This window comes from Saccostrea echinata, unplaced genomic scaffold (genome assembly GCF_033153115.1).
Source record: "Saccostrea echinata isolate AGI-Se365-2 ecotype Australia unplaced genomic scaffold, CSIRO_AGI_Sech_v1 ptg000056l, whole genome shotgun sequence".
Lineage (NCBI taxonomy): Eukaryota > Metazoa > Mollusca > Bivalvia > Ostreida > Ostreidae > Saccostrea > Saccostrea echinata.
In genome coordinates this window covers 7,034,661-7,059,688 of record NW_026889805.1, presented here as the reverse complement: position 1 = coordinate 7,059,688, position 25,028 = coordinate 7,034,661, and the positions used below count along the sequence as shown (strand labels likewise).

The 25,028-nt window shown below is 32.9% G+C and overlaps 1 protein-coding gene across 1 annotated transcript; it reads right to left on the bottom strand.

Annotated features, from left to right (window-relative positions):
• Positions 1–262: 262 nt before the first annotated feature.
• On the bottom strand, positions 263–16,619 carry LOC133173062 (NADH-ubiquinone oxidoreductase 49 kDa subunit-like). The gene is made up of 14 exons (XM_061307976.1): positions 16,488–16,619; positions 14,595–14,716; positions 11,342–11,451; positions 11,002–11,082; positions 7,745–7,865; positions 5,790–5,902; positions 5,415–5,489; positions 5,109–5,272; positions 4,846–4,965; positions 3,877–4,006; positions 3,639–3,734; positions 1,390–1,473; positions 663–720; positions 263–458 (listed from the first exon to the last, which is right to left on the bottom strand). The coding sequence occupies exons 1-14, from the start codon at positions 16,580–16,582 to the stop codon at positions 421–423; spliced, it is 1,407 nt and encodes a 468-aa protein (XP_061163960.1). The 5' UTR covers positions 16,583–16,619; the 3' UTR covers positions 263–420.
• Between the last annotated feature and the right edge of the window lie 8,409 nt (positions 16,620–25,028).

Here is a 25,028-nt window from a genome sequence, read left to right as displayed (position 1 = left end):
CTTGGATCACTGTCAATAGTGCAATGCTGTAACATCCCAGTTCATACTGATAAAAAAAATAAGTTCTTCATACTAATCGATTGCTCACCTTATTAGAAAAAAATTAGACGCTGTAAAGGTCAGACTAACACCCTGAATTCTGTCAGATACAGGCTATGGTTAGACCCAGTGAAATGCAGTTTAACCATAATCTTCCATTCCATGTACAGTGTAATTATGAAAATCTTTTCAAAAGTATTTCTTTTCAAAACATATACAAAAATTCTAAAAACAATTTTATTATAACTTAATAATTTTACAGCATTATCTGCACAAAAGATATAAATCTGTCATTAATTACTTGTTTAGTGTTTGAAATGCAAGAGTGTCAAGTCTTGTTACACAATAAATTAAAAGTGTACACAGTGTTGAATCATCCCTCTATCTGTCCACTTCTCCAAACACAATATCCAATGTCCCTGTTCAAATCAATAACAAAAGTAAGTACATGTGAAAATGTCATCAGCTGAAAAACTATTTAATGAATCTGGTGGTTAGGTGAGAGAGCCATCTGTGTTAATATTGACCTCACTCTACCATTTCAAAGCACCATACTTTGGCAATAAATGGACAATTCTTAACAGTTGTTGGACACATGCATTACTTAAAGATCAATAACTTACCAATAATAGCCACAAGATCTGCAATCAAATGATTTTTTGCCATATGGTCCAAAGCAGCCTGCAAAGAATAGAAAGTGAAGAACTGAAATACTATAAATCAAACTACATTTTATTTAGGAAATGGTTAAGCATCAATTGATCAGTATGATGGTAATTAATTACAAATTCAAAACTGGTTAATCTATTGGGGGTAATTAAAGCTCTTAAAAGTGACGTTAACATGTTTATGCCCTCAATAAATGCTGAAGCGCTGAAAGTTGTCCCATCTTTATATGCATTACTTAAATTATAGCAGTTGCCAACTCTTCCTAATGATACATGTGTCATTTTGTCATTTTGTTATTCAAATAATACCCGAGTCAGTTGATTTGTATCTATATGAATGTCAAAATTACATTGCTTACTGATCCTTTGCTTTGAGAGGTTAGATTAGAACTCCAAATATTTTGTTGCACACAAATATTAATAATAATACTAATACATGTACACATAATAATAATAACACACTCTCCTCATTGAAACCTTTTCTTGTTATTAGAATTCATACAACAGGTCTACTTCTGCTGAGGCAGAGAATATTAAGTATAGTATAACTAAATATATAAAATTTGGAGTAAAATTGTGGAATTACCAAATGAGCAAATCCTGGGGGCTTGTTTTATATTTGTATGTATATATTATACATATAACTAAATACATAAAATTCGGAGTAGAGTAGTGGACTTACCAAATGAGCGAATCCTGGGGCCTTGATTTTACATCTGTAGGGCTTGTTGGTTCCATCTGAGACTAGGTAAACACCAAATTCACCCTGTAATAAGACAAGTAAACAAAAAGTAGGAGTAAGGGATGAAATTCTGAAAAATTAATAAACAGGTACTGCATTAGATATTATTTCAATCTTCATTTCTTATCAATGTTTTTGATATCATTATGAAGGAATATGTTATTGTTGACAGATGTGTAAATTTACAGGAACTTAAATAGATACATAACACATACAGATACAGATACATAACACATGCAGATACACTTTATTTACTTTCCATTTAAAGTGAAACAGATTGTGCACTTTCTTTTCCAGAATTGCATATAGCTACCATATTTTAAGTTATAATAAATTTTTCAACTTTAATATACAAGATTTTTACATGATACACATCAAATTAATCATAGATGCAAAGGAATCAAGACATTTTTATACTTTAGTGCAGTAGACAGATTCCAATTGCCTAAAGCAAATGACAAGATGGACTTTTCTTTAAAAAAAAAAAAAATTACATCCACTGAAATACATGTACATCTCCTTCATTTTTTTTTTTAAGAAAACCACTGTCATTTATCAATTCTTTAACACTTCTTAGCAAGCAACCTGCATAGATATCTTGAGCAGTAGCTCTTCCATCAATGAAATGTACAATGATGTACATGGTACATATCAATTTAACAATATTTAACTACAGGTAAACTTCGTTATCTCGACATCGACGGGACCATCGGAAAATGTCGAGATATCCGAGGTGTCGAGATATCAGAGTTGAGACTTGACGTCCAAGATTTCACTGCATAACCAAACAAGCTTATTATACGTACATGACTTCAATATAGACTGTAGGTCAACTTATTTCAGCAATCCCTCTATTTTCATTAAAAATATAAGAAGTTATTTTTAAAAATCTTACTTATAAAACCTGTTCTTCCTCTTTATCGAAATCGTTCTAAATTTTTGTAGTTTTCCATCCAGCATTCGCGTGTTACTTGCTTTTTTGTCAGAACAGGATACGAAATGTGCTCTATAAACTTCGAACCGTACCGTATAAACATGATAAAGTCGACATCCGAGATACGAAAACATATTAAATGCGTATTTTTTTTTTCTTATTTCATTCAGGAAGAATGTGCATTAATATTAATTTTTTTTAAGAGATTTGTGTATCAAAACTAACGTAGTGATATTACAGATGCATGAATTACTGATGATTCGGTTAATCGTGTCGTTAATCAGATTATTTCCTGTTGAATGCATTTTAAGTACAAAATATTATTAGAACATCGTTTAATTCTTTAGTTTGAATTTATTCAATATGTTTATTATTCTTTGTAATTTAGTTATCTTTTTCAATTTTAAAAGTTAGGTTTCGACATAAATAAACACCTGTAAATTTAAGCAGAATCGTGTAGATTTATCAGTGATATTACCCAAGCTGAACATTAAGCAATTAACGTCTCAAAGACGCCGAGGGGGCTTTGGATTCACCTACAAACACAGTCTACAGAATTAATTAAGCAGCGTGCAGTCAAAACATGGGTGTGAAAGGTGTGAATTTTTGATGATGTCGAGATACCCAGAGCCGTCCGTGCGTGACGAGCGACCCTATCTGACAAACAGTTAGGTTCAGTGGAGCAGAAAATTGCCGATGTCGACATATACCAGGTAAATTCATAGGCACTCCCCAGCTTAACTGTAAAAAAAATATATCTACTATGTTATGTTTATAGTATAGTAGATATATATTTTTTTAACAATTAAGCTGGGGAGTGCCTATGGGTAAATTTTGCTCTTTGGACTGTGAATATACGTCGAGATAACCAGGTTTGTCGAGATTACCGAGGTCGACATATCAGAGTTTTTGCAAATCATTTATATAGTAAATACTGCCGGGACCGCGGACAGACATCGACATATCCCAGGTTGTCGACATATCCGATGTCGAGATACCGAAGTTTACCTGTACTTAATAAATCATACTTTATATTATTTATACAGACATAAATATAAACAATGAAATATCTTTCTTTGCTAGTATAGGAATTAACGTTGCAGCTATTGCAGAAAAAATTTACATTAATTTGGTTTATGTATTTTTTCTGCAATAGCTACAACATTAATTTCCATACTAACAACCACATAAAGCATTTCATTGTTTAAATTGTCCTAATGGTGGTGCTATTATACTTCTGGAATGACATCATTACCTTTGGTGCCTCCACAGCTGTGTAAGTTGTTCCTGGAGGTACATTATATCCCTCAGTATACAGCTTAAAATGGTGGATAAGAGCTTCCATACTTTCCTGTTTCAAGCAAAATAAGATATTTGAGACACTCACTTTTGTCCCCTTTAAAAACAGAACATTTGTAAAAAATAAGCTAAACAAATAAGCATGATATGCAAACTCCTGAGATATCCTTCAGCAATTTGCTAGTGGCTGTCACCTTCATTTCTGCACGTCTTGGTGGCACTACTTTGTTGTCATCTGTCCTGACTTCTCCTTCAGGCATGTCGTTCATACACTGATGGATGATCCTCATGCTTTGTCGCATTTCCTCCATACGAACCAAGTATCTATAGGGGATACAAATGTGGGGGATTAAAATGGTCCACAGTGGTATCACCCTGACTTGCATACAATTAATTGCAATTGAAATACTAAGCATTATTTATTCTTGTTTCTGGTTAAATAATCTACATCCTGACATCATTTGTTAATGTCACAAAATTAAAATTCTTACCAAGACTATCGTAGTATGCAACATTAAAATCGCATGATGAATGCTGCTTCAATCATTTGTAATTACAATTTAGCTTATTATACTTTTATGTTAATAATAAAATCTGATTGGTTTAGATGCATTTAACAATTGAAATTTTACCCTCGACAAGACCACAGGTAACACAACGATAATGTCACATGTATATTTAATTTATGTGCATATGTTTTGACATAGATTTCTCATGTCAGTTTTGCATTTGAAATTTGACAAATAAACTGATATCAAAGCTTGCATCTGAATAACAACAAGCAACAGACGAAAAATGCTTGAGAGTGAAGATATAACAAAACATCATCATATATCAATGAGACATTCGGTAAAATAAAATAAATAGTGCATGTGTTTGAGGGTAATAGTTGAAACTGACACCCAGAGAGAAAACATTGTCAACAGACACATCAGTGGAGGTTGACAGTTTTGCGAGGGGTGTCAATTTCAACTGTTATCCTCAAAAACATGCACTATTGATATAATAAGATACATCTGCAAATTCAACAATAATTGAAAATCAGGAACTGGAATGCTATCATGTTGTATGAAATTTGAAAAAAAAAAAAGTTTATTTAGTTGACTGATAAGACAGAAAATCCAAAATCCCTCTCTGGGCACCGATGTTACTAATTTTGATACCTGTCATAACAGTCACCATGGATACCAATAGGTACATCAAACTCCACTCTGTCGTAAGCATCATACGGCTGGGTCTTTCTTAAGTCCCATAGAATTCCAGAGCCTCGAAGCATGACTCCACTAACAATAAAACACATCATGTATTTCATCTCATGAATTACAAGTACGCTATTCTCTGCAAAATTATTTTACATAAGGTATGTCTCGTCCACAACAAAATTACTCTGAAAAGAACAAAATTAATTCATCCAACTAAGTCTGACCTGAAGCCATAATCCAATGCTTCTTTAGCACTGATTACTCCGACATCCATTGTTCGGCTAACCCAGATCCTGTTTTCTGTTAACACATTTTCAAGTTCCTCCAAACGCAGATTAAATTTTGTGAGAAAGTCATAAATGTCATCCATCAATCCAAGTGGAAGGTCCTGCAAAATGGAATGGATCTCATTTCAAATACATGTATTATACATTTGAGAACTGCATGTCTTCTTTTTCCTATCTAAATACAATATAAAGTTGATATCAGAACAATGATAAATTGCATTTTGAATTGATGTAAATTTTTACCAGAGCCACTCCTCCAGGTCTAACATATGCAGCATGCATTCTGGCACCTGATGCCCGTTCATAAAACTCCATCAACTAGAATGAGAGGGGGAGAAATTTTAAACATTATTGAATTTCAAATTTTTGAATCACTTTGAAAAAATGTTACATACTGGCATATAACTTTTTTTTTCAAATACATGTATTTCCAGAAAATGCCAGAAAAAAGTTTTTTTTTAATTTTGTTTTTCAATTTCTTATCTCAGCAGACTAGAAAGTAAGGAAAAAGATCACCACCACATGAAACATAAAGCAATCTATAAATGTGAATAAGACAGGAATATAACCTTCTTTGTAGGAAGACTGATGAAACATGATTTTTTTTATGCAGCTCACCTTTTCTCTCTCCTCAAAGAGCCAAAAGAAAGGTGACATGGCTCCTACATCCAGAGCGTGTGTGCCTATCGACATCAAGTGATTCAGTAACCTGGTAATCTCCCCAAACATGGCTGTAGAAAAAAGAAAGAAGAAATCCAAAACCTGCTGGGATTTTTGGTCAAATTTTTTCACTATTTTTCACAACTAATTTCATCCCAGGTATACTGACAGTACTAAATATGTTAACAATGTCACAATTTAAAAGATAATATACTGTATAATGGTTGTAATGTTTGTTGAGGATATACTTGGCTCTTATTAGCAAATATTTATATTTCTAATTGTTTTCTCAATAATAACTCTTTGAAAGTTAGGTGAGTTGATTTCTTGATAACAAGAAGTCTGTGAGCCAATGCTCACTAATAATACCCCCGCTCTGATGTGAATACACAAGTTCATTTTTGGACAGACACAGGGATAAACAAGAAGTTGACATTAGATTCATACAAAAATGAATCCAACCATATGACATGCCTAAAACAAAGAGTCTGCTAAACTTTCAAACATCTGCAATAAGTAGTTGCTGAGAAATCTACAACCAAAATTTGTAATGTATGGTACGGACAGACGCATAGATAAACAGGAAGTTGACATCAGATTTGTACAAAAATTAATCCCACCATATGGCATGCTTAAACAAAGAGTGTGTTGAAATCTCAAGCATCTGCAATGAGTAATTGCTGAGAAAACAGTGCTCAAAATTAGTTATGTATGCCAGGACAGATGCACAGATAAACAGGAAGTTGACATCGGATTCTCACAAAAATGGATCCCACCATATGGCATGCCTAAACAAAGAGGGTTTTAAAATTTCAAGCATCTGCGATGAGTAATTGTTGAGAAAACTGTGACCAAAATTTGTTATGTATGGTACAGACAGACGCACGGTAAACAGGAAGTTGACATCATATGGCATGCCTAAACAAAGAGCATGTTGAAATTTCAAGCATCTACGATGAATAGTTGCTGAGAAAACTGCGACCAAAATTTGTTATGTATGGTACGGACAGACAAACAGGAAGTTGATATCGATTCTCACAAAAATTAATCCTACCATATGGTATGCCTAAACAAAGAATGTGTTAAAATTTCAAGCAACAGCGATGAGTAATTGCTGAGAAAACTGTGACCAAAATTTGTTATGTATGGTATGGACAGATTCAAGGAAAAACAGGAAGTTGTCATCGGATTCTCACAAAAATTAATCCCACCATATGGCATGCCTAAACAAAGTGTGTTAAAATTTCAAGCATCAGCGGTGAGTAATTGCTGAGAAAACTGCGACCAAAATTTGTTATTGACAGACACATGGACACACAGACAGACACACAAGGGTAAAACAGTATACCCCCCTCTCCTTCGGAGTGGGGGTTTAATTATATATGAATGTAAATTTCACCAAGTGAAAGGTCAGGAGCCTAATTTGCATGTCAATCTCCTGCGGCTGTCTTTGTGTCTGATTTTAGAGGGTGGGGACTATCGAAATTCACATGGGGTGTATTTAAAATCTATTAGACAGCATTTTTTAATTTATATTTAAAATTTTATTTCATACATAAATGTAAATATAAGGAATTACTGTTTATTTTGTTGGGTATGCCAGGGACATCAACGATAGTTGGAAACATGGGATAATTTAGGGATAATTTATGCATAACGGGCTTTGCCCATTATTTAAAATATCCCAAGTTTCCAACTATCATTGACGCCCTGGCATACCCAACAACGTAGACAGTGATTTCTAAAATCTATGTTACTATATACTTACTGCAGATATATATGGCTCTTATTGGCACATTTGAATCAATACTTAATGCCGATATATTTGGCACTTATTTAATAACATATCTGTATCACTACTTAATAATGTGGAAATATTTGGCTCTTATTGGCAAATCTATGTCATCACTTACTGCGGATATACTTGGCTCGTATTGGCACATCTATGTTGAGTAATTTTTCCACTGCTAGAGAATAAGCTTGTTCATTACACATCATAGAAACATAGTCTAATCTGTCGAAATATGGTAGTGCCTGAAATAAAAAGGAATGGCATTCATACTAATTTTTCTCTAAATAATATGCTTCTTGTCTATCCTCACCATTTCAATGATAACAGAACAGTTATGTCAGACAAGTATAAAACACTGTATATTTGACCCATAGCTACATACAGATAACAACGTTTGTGCAAGGTTTAATGTAGGAGTGTAACGATACAGCTAAAGCGTATCATGATATATCATAATACACTGGGGCTGTATCATGATACATATAACGATATTTCACTTTTCATCTTTATAATTTGTATGTCTGTGTATTATGGTGGGAAATGATAAAAGTTGTAGATTATTTCATCAAATTCAAAAACACATTTATATATAACATTTAATAAGCTAAGAACACAATAAAAAAAATTACAGCAATAGCAAATTTAAAAAATCTCTATTATTAGATAAAATTAAAAATAAATAACAGAAATTCCTTAAAATGTTATATACTGAAACGCAACAAGCATTAATCTACAAATATTAGAATTCTTTATTTAATGATTTTCAAAAATGAATACAGTAAGGTAAAAGTCGCTTTAAAAACATCAGAGATTTGATAAAAATGTTAAATGATTATCTTTTAATTTTAGAAAATAACACATGAATGTTATAACACCCCCACCCCGGGCATTCAATTACAGCGAGCAAGACTGCCATGTACAACAGTTGCAGCTTGATTTCTACTATGCAATAGGTTCATCAATCTCGAGATCTGAGCAAAAGAAATATTCTTTGCCATTTTTAAATGCCTGTTTTTCAGATGTGAGGTCGAATTTTCTCTAGCCAAATGCAGTGTAGTAACCCTTGGACTTCCAAGGACTGTCATTCATGCTAATGATACGTAAGAGCCTGTTGAGGCTTGATGTGGTTCATATTTGCATCTGCAACTCTCCATCACCTTTATTTTGAGATGTTCCAGCTAGAGCTATGGAAATGCGTACTTAAGTCATTTTTAGGAAGCCTTGGCATCACTTACGGTAAAAGAAAGGAGAGTTTATTTTTTGGAACATTGCTGCATTACTTATGATGAACAGATACAAATCCTTAAAACCCCATATTATTGCCAAATGTTTTGTTAAACATGCAATTTTTCATTTCTGTTAAGCAGACTCAAACTTAACTTCCGGTTATGGTATGAAAATCATTCAACTGTTAAATTATCCATATTTACAAAGTTGAAGATGTCCTTACTTTTTAGATACAAAATTATATCCTATATATAATATTTCCCCCTAAAATAGGATGTTGCGTTTCTTTTGCATTTCAGTATATATTGTGATACACGTTACTGAGGTATAAGGTTTTTGTACCACAATATGGTATGATTTTTTGTGTTTTTGCAGTATACTGGTATATTGTCAAATCCCTAGTATAATATCAGTTATGTAGACTCTTAGAGGGGTAATACAGAAATATATGGGGTGCTTGAAAAAAAAGCATATTGGGCCAGGTGTAAGCTGAGCCCAATATGCATTTTTTCAAGGACCCCATAATTTATATTTCTTCATTACCTCTCTAAGTGTCTACATAACAAATTTATCCTGTCAAAAATTTTTTTTTATAAAGTTCATTTTCTCTGAGTTAAGCAAACCATTCCGTAACAATTGTTTACATTGTGACGTTGTTTAATGCTTATGTGACATCACTTAAGTTCCTTGCGTGTTCAAATGAAAACAACATACTGAATATGATCTGGACACTGTGGCACATGGAGGGAGTATACTGATTTGATATGTGGTGAGTAGGTCATGGGGAGGAGGCACATTAACAATATAATGTAGGCAGGCAGCATAATATGGTTTAATACAGTATTCTTCTTGACCAATGAAATTTCAAGATTTTCATCACAGGCAGAATGACGATTCTTTTCCTGCTTCTTAAGCAAAAGGTAAGAAAAAAAAACACTTTAAGGACCCTCTCTACACTGCACCCTATTTTCAGGGTACTTTTGTGGAATTAGACTGACCCACCATTTGACATATAGGTAAAATAAATTGTTATCTGAATTGTATCACATAATTTAAAATAAGTCCAAGTATTCTATATTGGACCAAGATAGAGTATTTGAAAACTTTATTTGCATGTATTTTATCCATTTGAGTAAGTGAAGGCAATTTTTCTTTTCTATTACTTCATTGTCTTTGAAGATTTTTCCTGCATAAAAAAGGCACGCTCCCTATATTAAAAATGAGTTAGTTAATTTCAAAATATCCTCCTTTATGTTATATAATTTTCTCAGGGTTTGAAATTCACTATATCCAACTCGCAAAACGCGAGTTAGAATTCCCAAATTGCGAGTTAAAAATTAGGTAACTCGCAAAAACTTGCGTGTTGATTTTTTTTGCATTGAAACTGTAGCAAAATTATATAATATGACAGAACACAATGCTTTTGATTTAAATCAGTAATTTAAACAAAAGTCACACTGTAGTTGTATTTTGTGTATTGTACAGTAGTTACTTTTTCCTTAAGTTACATGTATTTAATTTATATAAATTTAACTTTATATGAAAATTGCAAGTAGTCTTACAAAATTGCTAGTTCACTTTCTTGGTACTCGCAATTATTTGCGAGTTGTAATTTTTGGGAGTTTCTAACCCTGTTTTCTCAATGTCCAAAAAACATTTTTCATCAGTGTAAAGAGGGTCCTTAAATACAGTTTACAGGTCCATAATTTACAACTTACAAGTCCATAACTTATGGATCTCTAAATTTTTTTAATAAGTTAAATTAACAAGTGCTGCATGGAGTTTAAAATTCCAGCTGTATATTTTTTTCTTTAACATCTTACTGTTATATATTTGAATTTGGGCTAATATTTGGTTTGATTGATTGTAATTTTTTGATTTATAGAGGAGACCTTTATGCAAATAAATTATAGTATTCACTTTTGTTGAATTCCCAAATTTATTAAGAATGTGAATACAGCAAAAATTCCCAATATGAGTTTTATCGCCCTTAACAGTAAACAGCATGTCAGTTGGTCCAGTGAATAAAATTTTATCATTACTAAGACCTAAAATGAGGGATCAAGTGCTGCATATTTTTTCCAGCTACAGAATTAATACTATATTTATTTTAGAAAATGACTCTTCTTTTTTCCTTGCTGATATTTTTACCTGGGTGTATGTCTTATACTCAATTAATTTCTCTGTAGCTCTGTGTAGCAATCCTATGTGTGGATCACATCTAATAACAGTCTACAACAAAAACACAGACATTTCAATTTATTTTTAAATTAACATTTACAGTAATAAGACAATTTATCCTTTCTTTTGCATTCATTCATTTCAAACAATACTTGTAATGTAATTTTTCATGTGTGTGTGTGTGTGTGTTTTTTTTTTTTTGTCTAACAGATATTTGTTCATGTTGATTTTCAACACTGAGTAAACTCATTCATCATACACTACATTCTGTATCATTGTAATACATGTACATCATGTGAGATAACATTACCTCATTCTGTAGTGTAACTATCAACCGCAGTACTCCGTGAGCTGCAGGGTGCTGAGGTCCAAAGTTTAATGTGAAGTTTGAGACTGATAAATCAATGTCATCCACATCCCCTATAAGATCATTTATATAATTATTAAGTATACTTCAAGAGTAATCATTGAAACACTGTTTCAAAAACTACAGAGCTATTAATAAATGAAGTATTTAGGTTTAGACCCCCCCCCAAATAAAAAATAATAAAATGCATACATGTACATGTATAAATCTCCACCAACTTCATGATTTCTTTTGTTGTCAGTACACATTGTTGTAATATACTTATTAGGGTATATTTAAAATGTCTCTCTAATTCAAATCTAACATGGAGATCCATTGTTTGTACAATGTTCATTCCAAGTGATATATCAGAACAGAGTTGACACATGTCAGCAGAAACGTTATTAGACAGTACTTACATTATTATCACATGATTTACTGTCATCTATACTACTATATTAAAATAATAGACTTGAATTTGGGGCCTTTAATACCGATAAATCAGAAGAGTACTGTCTTTTGTTTTATATATTTTAAACATAATTGGTACTTGAAGATTACCAATTTGTTTTTATTTTTTCTCAATTAGCCTTCGCTAATTAATAATCAACGAAAATTCCACAAAAAATTCCGGAAATCATCTGGATTTTCTTGGATTTTACAATCTTGCGTGCGCGCATTACATTCACGCTATATCACTGTGTTCAAATCAGAGAAGACAAAAGAAGTACTAAGTAGATATATATATTTGTTATTTTATAATTTTTCTAATAAGAAATAAGAAAATAAGAAATCATAAATATATATGAACAGAATATATAGCAAATTTTCAATGAAAATTTACACGTATTTGTATTATCTTTCTGAGTTTATCCATATAAATGTGATATTGTGGCCACGTGGATAATCATTCGCCATCTCGGAGACACATTTATTATATGTTCTTTATGTCTCTGGCCATCTCAACGGGGGCAAAAAGCTCATGATCGTAGGAGCAATATTAATGTAACTACCCGATTTTCTTTTATCTTTCCTTTCTTTTATGCTTTTTTGAGGTGAAGGGGGGGGGGTGTTACAACTCCAGCTAGAATCACATCTTAGTGAAGTAGGCATTCTTTTTCCGCCAAAAATTACAATAACATTATTTTCATTTCTTAACTTTGAAATAAATCGAAGTAATTAAATAACGTCAATATAACCGATATTTTCAATTTGAAATGTGTCTAAATGATTGCAACTTGAATTTGTTCGCCATGTTTACTATTACCTTCACTGCTGAAATTTATAACGCGGTAAATATGAAACATAAACTAAGAGCAAAGAAATATTTGATTCCTTGTTCTTTTAAATATGTAAAGGTTGTCATGGTAACTACGCTTGATAGGTAGTCTGAAGTCAGCCCTTGTGGTCCGTACAGTCTTCATTCTTCATTCTATCAATGAAGCTATTCTTATCGATCGTTTGTAAAATATAATCCATGCATATAGTAAATCTCAAAACTATGAGGTGGGACAAAATTAAGATCATAAAAAATATTTATTCATTGATGAAATGAATTATATTTAATCGTAGCAAACAAACTAACGCTTTATTAAATCGCCACAAGAAAAAATACACCAGCGTAAAAACAAGTTGTCTTCTTCAGCAGCCATGACAGTTCTCAAGTGATGTAATGCATGACTTTTGATTGAAAACGTTTAATACTGCAGTAGATTACCTTTTGTTATCGCTAAACAGATATATCAATGTTTATGAGGTATGTATTTTATTTTTGCTGCATTATTTATGTGCGAAGTAAGAAAAATTCCCATATTCAGTTCAAGATCCCGCTCCCAAATTCTCATTGGCTGTCCCAAAATAAAATCAGTCAAGGTCAGTAAACTCAAACTTTACTAAATATTTTGGAAAAAATTATGCTCTGAATAATTACATCAGAAACATTTATTTTAAAATGTTTCTGATTACATTGTATGATTTCATTTAAAAAATGGAAATGATATTGTATGATCCAAAAAGAGTTGTACCCCCCCCCCCCTCCCCCAGGAAAAGGCTTCATTATTGCAGCAAGAAGTACTTTCAAGTTCCTTCTTTCCTACTAAGCTTGGTTTATCTAATAATAATGATAATTTATGTTTCCCATATATTTTATACTGTACTAATTCAAGGATATCACATTAATTTTTATCAAAACAGACAATCATGAGAGCATTTTCTTACATCATATATAAAGTACATTTGATATTCTTAATTTTTATTATGATCTCTTGAACAACCAGTATGTTTTTTTTTGGGGGGGGGGGGGGGGGGTATTTGCAAGATAATCTGTTCTGCTTCACATCTGCTAAATTGTGTAAAAATACCAGTGTAGCACATTTGTCCATTTTCATTTCTGCTTTAACAGATTATATACATGTCTATTACTTGTGTATATATAAAGTATATGTATAAGCAGTGCTTAACTCTTTTATTGTTGAGGTCATACATGTATTTTGAACAAGTTGAGACCTGCAGTGTTAAAATTGTTACAAAATTTTTATACACCTTTAGTTTAATAACCGATTGTGTAAAAATACCAGTTTAGCACATTTCTTCATTTTCATTACTTTGCTTGATATGTATCAGCAGTGCTGAACTCTTTGTTGTTGCCATATTTTCAATAAATATCCATAATTTCTTTTATTAAATTTGTTTGGAAAGGTGAAATTTATGTAAGCTCCGGTGTGATTCTAACTCAGGACTTGATTTATAGCTAACTGGTGATCAAAGCCATTCTGCGCTACGCCGTTACACAACAATTTTGCAAAAAAAAACAACAACAACAACAAACAAAACAAAACAAAAAAAAAAATCAAAAAAAAAAAAAAATTATATTCACATTCATTGTTTATCTCAAAAGTACCTTACAATATGAATGTGTCGATGTATCTATTTTGTAAATGTCCGATATGCACATGGATGCATTCATAACAATGTCAAGCCGTGCACGCACGGGTCAAAGTCTAGTATGACTTTATTTTAAAAACTCTACAAGTTATCTGTCTGCCTTGTGAGAGAACTAAAGACAAAGTTTTGGCTGGTCCCTTAAGTAAGTAAGTTAAGTATCCATGTTTGATTCAACCACAATATCGTCATTCAACTTGAATGGCAAAATTGTGGTTTATTATTTTTGTTTTGCACAAACCAAATAGGTCTTTTAGACATAATCACAAATACTCACGTTCTGGTGGATGCCAGTTGGACATTTCTGGATCTGGATATAAGACTGGCTGGTTAAGTCTCTCTATCCACTCTGGATCTTGAAGTGGATCCCATCTTGCAGACCCAGCAAACCGAACCTGGCTTTAAACGATATACAAGTCTGATCAAAACTGGAACTTTTCCAAGAACAAGTGAATTTTGTACTTACAGAAATCAGTAAGTGTCACAAACAAATTTATATTTGTACACTTTTTAGAAATTAAATTCAAATAAAATCTTTTCTTCTCTTATAAAGCAAATTCACTCACATCTGCAACCTTCGAAAAATTTGGAACAATCAACCAATATGGCCAAACAAGTTGTAACAGAGTTTATAGACAAGTTGTAATAGAATTTTAAGACAAGTTGTAAAAGAGTTTTATGTAGACAGTGGTTTTGCTCCTTTCACAGTGTAGCTCTAGCTAGTGAGTTAACAGGTTTACTTCAGTAGAGCATTGAAGTTTAAATGTGAGGGTTATATGCTCAAGCTTCAATGTGTACTCCCCCTAATCATGCCCCAACTACAAAAACCTGAACAATTAGAGATGTGTGTCTCTTTGGGATAATAAATCATTAAAAAGGCCTGGGCAAAGAGAAAATTTGGACTAATGCACATTCATTCAATAGAATCTGTTTCCTTAGTAACTCTGGACCCACAATGCATCGCTTGTTAAAACTATGTTCTTGCGAGAATACAACAAAAGTTCAACAAAAAATAAACTCGTATTGATTTAATGGATATAATGCAGATAAAGTAGTAAATAAAACATTCTTCATTAAAATCAGCACTGTTCAGGCTTCGGTTTGGTAATGCAACCTAAATATGATGTCTTGTGATGTCAGAGTTTAGACAAACCAAATGTCACGTGCGGTTCGAATAGACGGGTCTATATACAGTTTATAAACAGTACACTGAAAACATGGAAAAGGTATCTGCACTCACCCTAACAGTCGCACCGTCAATATATTCTCAATCAGTTATAATATCACAGTTGGTGAGTTTTATATTTGCCCAATTAAGATTCATTATCCCTGATGGCCTAGCCCTGCATAAAAATCCTATAGAGTATTAAAGTGAACATACATGTATCTGAATTGCATTCATTTGATTATCTTAATTAGACATCAGTTCCTAAAAGTATGAAAGGTTGCTGAGATGTTTGTTTATGGTTGTTAGTGGGTTATAAGTTGTAGTAGACCATGAATAAATGCCAACAATATCAGGTGTATTAATTAAACAATGTTTGGTTTTGCAATCAAAAAAAAAAAAAAAAAAAAAAAAAAAAAAAAATTAGGACATAAAATTAAGTCCAGTACAATCACTTAATATAGCTACATAGCATGGATTGCTTACATAGCTTTATTGATCTACTCAAAGTAACTTTGTTTAGCAACTAAATCAGTATTATTTCTATAAATGAGCATTTTTTTCAGCCTGTAAAAAAATCAAACTTTGGTGTATTGATAGTTTTCAACTTTAAACTGTTCTGAAAACAATGCATGAAAAAATTGCTTTCCAAAATGTGTCTCAATTAGAGCAATTGCAATCAAAGTTGAAGAGTTCTAAAAGTGTTGGAGCTGTATATGGACCTGATAAACAAATTTAAAAGTCAAGTTAAAGTGTAATAACCCTTTGTGTAATTGTTCCCCACATTAACAATAACATAATTAAAATCATTAAACACTGAGCCAGTTGTCGGCAAAAAAATTAATCCTACAAGTTTTAAAATACTTTTTGTTTCGTAACATATATGCTGCGAGAAAATTCGGGATAACATAATAATATTTTGGCTCTCAAGGACATTGATTACTTTTAACTTCAACAAACAGAAGCAGGCTTTCTGAAGAGATTTTAACAATTTCTTAAACCTACCAAGCTGGTGTGGCAGTTTTACAAAGAAGTGATTGCCAGTGGTTTGTCCTAACCACAGGAGCCAATTTTCGTAACAGTCGTGCAGCCGCCGCCATTTTCGACGGTTCTGCCAATGACCGGAAATCTAATCAAATATACTAAACACCGACTCTAGGGTAGAGTGGGGTAATTTCGACCACTTTTGCTGATTTGTGGCTTTCAATCCACAAAACACGACTGTTTTCAAATGTACTAGTTTAAAAAAGATTCAAAGTAATTGAGGTTGATTTTTTCTTCATATTTTTCTGCTTTAGGAGTTAAAAATGCATAAAAAATAATGAATTGGTTTAAAAATAAGTAAGCATGTTGCATGGGTTAATTTCGACCGGCCTCGGGGTAATTTCGACCACAACAAACATCAAAAAGAAAGATAACTCTTGCAATGCAAGTAAACTTTACCTGTTGCATTTTATTCAAAATTTATGGTCCGAGAAACTATATTGCCTTTAGTAGTTATTTAGAAAATTTGTGTATCTATCTCTATATCTCTCAATAAAAAGATTGAAATGGATAAGTACTAGTATCCATACAGTAAAGAAATGGGTTGGGGTTACATAAGCTTTTCAATGCTGTCTTGTAGATATATTAATTCTTATTCTTTATTCTAAATTCTGCTTTTAATTCGCCAACTCTATATTTTAAAATTGTGATATATAGCTATGCAAATAGATAAAATTTTCTCAGATTCCACAAACAATTTCTTTGTTATGATTTTTAAATTGTCCAACCCAAAAGGGATTTTATTTAATATCGTCTTTTCACAACCGAATCATTCGAATTGTATATAAATGTATAAGGTTTGAGCATAGCATTAGAATTGCGTACATTTTTCTTCACTAATTTTTACCATATACACATTCATTTGGAATGCGTTGTATTACGTATTTTACGTGCTTTGTTAATTCTTAAGAGATAGATCTTGAGAAATTCGATCAAGTCAATTAAATAAAGATTTACAGAAGCAAAGTCCTCTGAAATCCTCCCCCCCCCCACCCCCGAAAAAAAAACTCAAACAAATCATTTATTTCGTATAACATCATAGTGGGTTTTTTTTTTTTTTGTTTCAAGGTAGTTGCGGCTCTTTTGGTGTGTTGTTCTAATATTTTGGGTACTATTTGGATTTGTGTACCTGGACTGTGTGATACGATCTTAATACGACTGGTTCGTTGGTTTTCGATAGTCTCAGTCTCATCCGTCAAAGTTTACGCATTCGTAATAATGAAAAAAACTACAAAAACCTGATTTTTTTTTTTTTTTTTTTTTTTTACATATATCTAATATTTCCTGCATCCTCTCTTTTGGTAATTTGACGGGTTTTGAATCTTTTGGATGGCTCTCGTCAGTGTTCATTCAAAGCCAGTGCCGACTCCGTGTTCTCTCGCATGCACGTCGATCAGTGATGCACCCTCGTGAACGGCCGGACAATATATATAGCAGGCATGCATATGTAAATTAATCCGACATATTTTTTTTTAAATATAAAAGGTTATTTGTAGATAATATTGTACATATACAGTATAATCTTTTTTTTTTGAAGATCTAACTCTGCATTGCATTAAACAGCTGTTAAAGACAACTTACACATACAGTGTATTTCAGAATAAGTGGTCGAATTTACCCCGCGTCCTTAAAATCAGTAGGGGTAATTTCGACCAAAATCAAATGGACGTTTCTTGTGCATTTTGAGAGAAATCCAAGATAAATTTGTAAAATTCTGCAAATTAAAGATATTTCAAGAAAAAATAAAACAATTTTAATTTAATTCGTGCTGTAGCCTGTTAAACAAGGTTAAACTTAAAAAAGAGGTTGTACGAGTTGTCTCTCTTGCATTTCCTTGATCAAATCAAGCGCACAGAAGACGGGGACTTCGAACGTCAAACTGGAGACATAAATAATAGTAAAAATACTAGAGCAGAGCTCGTTGCAAAGCAACGAGTAGGTCTTCCGTTGGAGCTGCGAACAGGAAGAAGTGACCTTGAGTCAAGGTCATGCCACATTCTAAGGTTATAAGCAATCTTGTAAGGGGTATCAACTTGCAATGTCTCACCAGTAGAAAGACAGTTAAGGAATGTTGTTTCTCCGTTGATGACCTTGAACTCGTTCAAATGACCTTGCATCAAACCATGACACACTCTGGTTATAAGCAAACCCCATCTATGTGTTACCGACTCGACAAGTTAACACATGTTCTTTCAGACCATTCATCCAGTCAAAACATTCTTTCCTTAGTGACCCTAAATTTAATCAACATGGCCGTAGGAACCGGGGGAGGGGGGCACGGGGGGTGTGGGCGTCCCCCCAATAATTTTGCCGATATATAGATTACTATAGTAGATATAGACATAGATACTATAGCTTGTGCCACCTCAATAAAAACGTTGATAACCTTCTTTTTTTTTTTTTGCTTGTCAAGGAATTTTTGGTAGTTGGTGACCTTTTTTTTCGCTTGTCAGGAAATTTATGGTAGTAGTGCCCCCTCAACTGTCAACTGAAAATGTATGGCTGTCCCCCCCCCCCCCCAAAAAAAAAAAAAACAAAAACTGAATTTGCTTCCTCGTTTCATTAAAAAAAATCCTACGTGACAAGTTTGCGTGATCACACCAGTAACATTCAAACACCACTATTTCATTTTTACACATTTAAATCGACACAATCAATCAACGATAATATGTTGACGGTGCGACCGTTGGGGGGAGTGCATTGTTCACTTAATTTTAAGATCCTCCTCTTCAAACAGCACGAGACATTTGGAACGTCTAGACTGTGACGTCTCATGACGTATGTTAGCTGTATTTCCATAAACGAATTTTGAAAAGTGCAAACATTTTAACAAAGAACGTTTAATCTACTATATGTATGCAATTCCATTAATTAAGGTGATTTTTTTGGGGTGAATTTTTAGTTGTTGTTACCGCGCGAACGAAGTTAGCAGCGTCGCTATAAACAATCTTACTCCTCACTCGTTTAATTGTGACGTCACAATCGTGAAACACGACGTTTTGTTGCAGGGCAAACATGATGGACACGTGACTTTCTCGGCCAATCAAATTCTATTTTACTAGTGATTTTTCACTTGTAAGCTAGTTTTCACAGAGGTATAATAAACGTTTTTAGACCATACATCGAAATAAATTATCATAATTTCTATAGTTGTAATTTATTAGGTTCAACTCACTGCTTTAAAGGATCATTGTAAATGTTTTATGCCCGATTTGGATACTGAACAACGTGATTTTTGAAACACTGATGCCCCCATATGGCATCTTATGGTGAAAGTTAATGTTTCTCAAATGCAAGTCAAACTCCATGGTCAAGATCAAAAGATAAAAAAAATGTTATTACCCAAATAAAGGTCTTGAACAAAGAATATACTGTGAAATATATACTAGTATGAAAGCCACAGCAGCAACAGTTTAAAAGTTATGGCCAAGGTTAATTTCTTTAAAAGGTCAAACTCCAAGGTCAAGGGATCATAATTGTTTGTACTTGAGGGAAGGTCTTAATTGTTACAAGGAATACACATGTGGTATTAAAAAAGCCTTAGCACCAAAAAGTTAAAACCAAGGTTAAAGTTTTTCAAAAGTAGGACATACTCAAAGGTCAAGGTAAACTGGTCAAAATTATAGGTATACAATGTCAGGCCTTGTCACAAGAAAATTACCTATGTAATATAAAACCCCTAGTACTAGTCATTCAAAAGTTATTGTCAAGGCTAAAGTTGTTTAAAAGTTGGTCAAACTCCAAGGTCAAGGTCAAATGGTCAAACATATTTATACCCAAGGAGGAGACTTATCACAAGGGATACAGATGTGAAGTATAAAAGCCATAGCACCAACTGTTCAAAAGTTTTGGCCAAGGTTATAGTTTGGTAAAATTTTGCGAAAGAGGATCAAACTCCAAGTTCAAGGTCAAGAGGTCAAATATGTTGGTACCTGAAGGAAGTCCTTGTTACTAGGAATACACATAAGAAATATGAAAGCAGTAGTTCCAACCAATCAAATTTTATGGGCATAGTTAAAGTTTTTGCGGACAAAGAGGCTAACACAATCTAACAGACAAATAGACAGGTGGACAGGACAAAAACTGTATGCCCCCGGATCTTCGATTACAGTAGCATAAAAAAATGTCGACGTCTTTGGATTTTTGCATTGGCCTTAAATCTGAAAATCCAAAGGATTACAAGGTGCATTACGATACGCTTTCACATCATGTTCTATAACCCAGAGCATATTGTCTGCAAAGATAAATATTTAATTCAGTATTTAATTAGCTATGTATAATTATCTATGTTGTTTTAAAAAGGAAATATAAAAAAAAATATTTGTTTTATATTTTTCGATGTAGAGATATACAGAAAATGTTTTCCAATTTTAAGTCCTATCGCAATACACATTTAAAAAAAGTGTGTGTTGGAGGGGGGGGGGGGGGGGTCATTACATTTTTGCTGGGATTCGCCTATGTATGACCGTAGAGAAACAAAGAGACGGGAGGGGGCAAGCAGCAACTAAATCAAAATTTACATATTAAAACTACAGCAAAAGACTATTTTCAGAAGGTCTGCCCCCCCCCCTCCCCCGTACAATCCGCACAACGGACCTGTGAAAAAAAAATACTGATCCTACATTCAGAGTCCCAGGGCACCAGGAAAGAGTGGCAAAAAGAGAATATCGGTTTATTTCAGTCTATAAGTCGAATCAAAATATCTTTTCCTCAAGAGTCTTCTTTCTTTGAGTCCATCCCAGTGATCGTGTGATTTATTTCATTTATTTTACGTTCTGTACTGGACTTGGAAAATGAGGACATCTTTAGGTTCCTGAGCTGGCCTTGAAGCCCGCAGAACAGATTTTCTGCTTTATGATAAATTCAAGTGATATGTAATTCGGTATTAATTTTGTGTTGATTTTTTAATGTTAATTTCATCAAGAAATATGAAAAATTAATGTTTTAACTGTACATAGTGAGGCATTTTTTGTGTGGAACGATTATTTTGGGGTTTTCACGATTTTTTCTTATGGTACACATGATGAGTAAGTGCAATAAATATAATTTGTGGAAAAAATGTCCAACAAGCCCCGGGGTTGAATATCGGGGGGGGGGGGGGGGGTCTGTCCACAAGTACCTGTTGTCAAGCCCGTAGAAAGCAATTTCAGTTTTTTGGGAGGGGGGGGGCAAATAGAAATTTCCACAGGTACTTGTTCTCGATTTTTTCCTATGGTTCACATGATGAATAAGTGTAATAAATATAATTTGTGGAAAAAAATGTCCAACAAACATCAGGGTTGAATTGGGGGGGGGGGGGGGATCCTGTCCACAAGTACCTGTGGAAATTTCTTGATACATAACAGAATTTAAAAGCATGTATAAGACATCAATTGAAGGGGAGAGGGCACGGCCGTAATTAAAAGTTATATAGAGACTAGGAAGGAATGAACTGTCGTTAAATTTTGATTGGTTAAGAACTATTACCTAAACTCTTCACTTTCACATTTTCAATTACAGATTCTTGTTTTTAAAAAAAGCTATACATGTACATTTATATGTATCTATTAGATGCACAAATTATGTTATTAATCATTTTATCTTAAAGGAAAAGTGAAAATCTCAATCAAACTTGTTCCGCACATTATGCTCTCTGATTCATTATGTTGTTCAATTATAATGGCAAATTTGCTGAAACACAGAAACATTTTTCATGTCAGGGTAAAAAAGCTATGTATGGTGTAAATAGTAAAACCAGGGATTTGCATTTTAACGTAGAAACACAATTAGCAGTATTCGATACCTATATTAACAGTGTAATGAGTTATGGAGCTGAAGTATGGGGATTTCACAAGGGTCAAGATATAGAAAATGTTCACTTAACTTATTGTAAAAGAGTTTTAAAAGTCAGACAAAGCACCAGTAATGATGCAGTTTATTGTGAATTAGGTAGATTTCCACTTATACTAGAAAGGAAAAAGAAAATTTTGAAATATTGGGTGAAATTAAAAAACAGTGATAATTGTATTTTACAATCATGTTATCAAGATATGGTGGAAAATAATGATGAATGGATTGTAAACATTAAGAAAGAATTTCAAAGGCTTGGTTTAACTGACATGTATAATAGCAATTGTATTGATAATAATTCTCTGAACATCGTATTTCAAAGAATGTATGACGGTTATAAACAAGATATTATGGCAAGAATTTGTAATTCTCCTAAATATTTTTTATATCAACATTTAGTGGATAATGTTGTACTACAGACGTATTTGAGAAAACCATTACATTCAAAGTATAGAATACCTATTAGTCGTTTAAGACTATCAGCGCATGATTTAAAGATAGAGAGGGGAAGGTATTGTAACATAGAAAGAAAAGATAGAAATGTGAAATATGTATATCAGATGAGATAGAGGACGAATTTCACTTTGTATTAAAATGTCCTCGATATGAAGAACTAAGAATTAAATATAATTATGAAGAGTTATTATTTTAAAAAACCATCAGTATTTAAATTAGTACAGTTACTGAGTTCCACAAATACTAAAGAACTATGTAACCTAAGTAAATTTCTGTATTTTTCTTATCAATTAAGAAATGATGTTTTAAATAGTGTACAATAAGAAGTGATAATACATTAAATGCTATTGTTTATGTAAATGCCACATGTAATGTATATTGTATAGCATATACTACACTTATCCTGTGCAAAGCTTATGTATAAATATTTATGTACATATTTTGTATACCTATGAGATGTAATGTCTCTGGTTCAAATAAAACAACAAACAACATTATTCAACAGATGCTTCATATACATGTATGATGGGAAGACTGCAGACTGCAGGAGTGATAAATTCACATCATGCAGCTCCAGCCTTAATTCCAACTTTGTTCCAAAATATTATTATTCACCGCGAAAAATTAGAATAAGCCGAAAGAATATTTTGAATCACTTCAGAAATGCTGCCGTAGCACCAGACTGAGTTCACAATATCGAGTGATTTTGATTGACAGGTGTAGCGCCGTTGTGCATGGATTTCGTGTAACTATACATGTACTGCAGATTGTGGTTGAAAATAATAAACAAACAGATCTAAAGAAAAGATATTGTATACTGTAGAACCAGTTCATTCATGAAACGAATTTAGTCGTATTATGCATAGGCACTCCCCAGCTTAATTGTTAAAAAAATATATATCTACTATACTATAAACATAACAAGGCATGAAACTAGCCTCCATGTTGGATTCCGCTTAGGGGCACTTTCTGACTAATAGCGAGAATTTCTCGCCTAAGTCGGACTTTTCTCAGACTTCGGAAGCTGTCATTTATTGAAATAAAATCAAATCCGGTTGAATCTTGCAGTACGTTCGTCGCATTCACGCGTTTTCTAACATTTCTCTGCAAACCAGGTCTCCTCGGCCGGAACTTAAAGGTTTATGGGGGTATAGATAATTCGATCGTCGTTTACCTTCAAAGTGCGTCTCATGGAAAGCTAACGTTGTTTTTCATAACGAACGAATGTACCGCGAAATAAATATAATTTTACATCAATAAGACCTTTCAAGATTTGATAATACATTTTCAGGTCCATAAAAGTTGTTTCAGTGTTTGTGTGTATGTGTGTGTGTGTTTGGTGGGGGGGGGGGGGGGTCAACTGAACAACAATTCTTGGAGAAGAAAAAATATAATTGAAGGAGGACAGTCCTAAGTTAGGTTTGTTTTCTATTGCATAGTATTAGTATATTGATGTATTGGCAAAATTATAGGGGCGAAAGGAGGGGGGTCGCGTTTAAGCAGATGAGTCTTCAATACAGAGATGGATTTGACCGGGGGTGGGGGGTGCGGTAAAAAAAATAAATGTATAGTAGATAGATATAATAAAATAAAGCGGATGTATACCAGGAATAAATAAATAAATATATTTAAATAAATAAATATATATACAAAAGCAATCTTGAAAACAGTAGCAAATCTATGGGGGGGGGGGGGTTCACTCCCTTTCAAATTTTTAAGGAAAAAAAAAAAAAGAAAAGGGGGAAAATGTTCAATATAAAAGAAAGTCTTGATAAAACTTATGCTTTAATACTAATTTTTACTACAGTTATTTTTAGTTTCTATTACCACTTAATCATTTTGCCCCCCCCCTTTGAAATCCCGGATTCGTCTCTGGAAAGTGTGTTACTTACATACATGTTAAGTATAACTTTTATTGCAAAATAAATAAATATACAAGTACATGTATATTTTATCCTGGTAGCGGGACTTATTTCTTATAGATGGATTCACACAAATATACTATAATAAAATGGGACAGTTCTTAAGTTTAATAAAAAGTTCAAAAATTTCACTAAAATATTATACAAGTGGTTTGGATGTTTTAAATATTTTGTAAGGGTAATTATTTCTAAACATATATTTTGGCATGTTCACATCACCGTTAATATTTTCATAGCTGAAACTAACTTCATCAGCTCACTCTTTGTCGATTTTATAACAGTGTTCCACTGAGAA

What these genes read in the sequence shown, in the direction of transcription:
- LOC133173062 (XM_061307976.1), bottom strand. Translation starts at nt 16,582, where the DNA reads ATGGCGGCGGCTGCACGACTGTTACGAAAATTGGCTCCTGTGGTTAGG. An exon ending in GCATTGGATTATGGCTTCAG is followed by an intron (nt 4,966 to 5,108) that starts GTCAGACTTAGT and finishes TTTTATTGTTAG; the next exon opens with TGGAGTCATGCTTCGAGGCT. An exon ending in AGATCTTGTGGCTATTATTG is followed by an intron (nt 459 to 662) that starts GTAAGTTATTGA and finishes TGATTTGAACAG; the next exon opens with GGACATTGGATATTGTGTTT.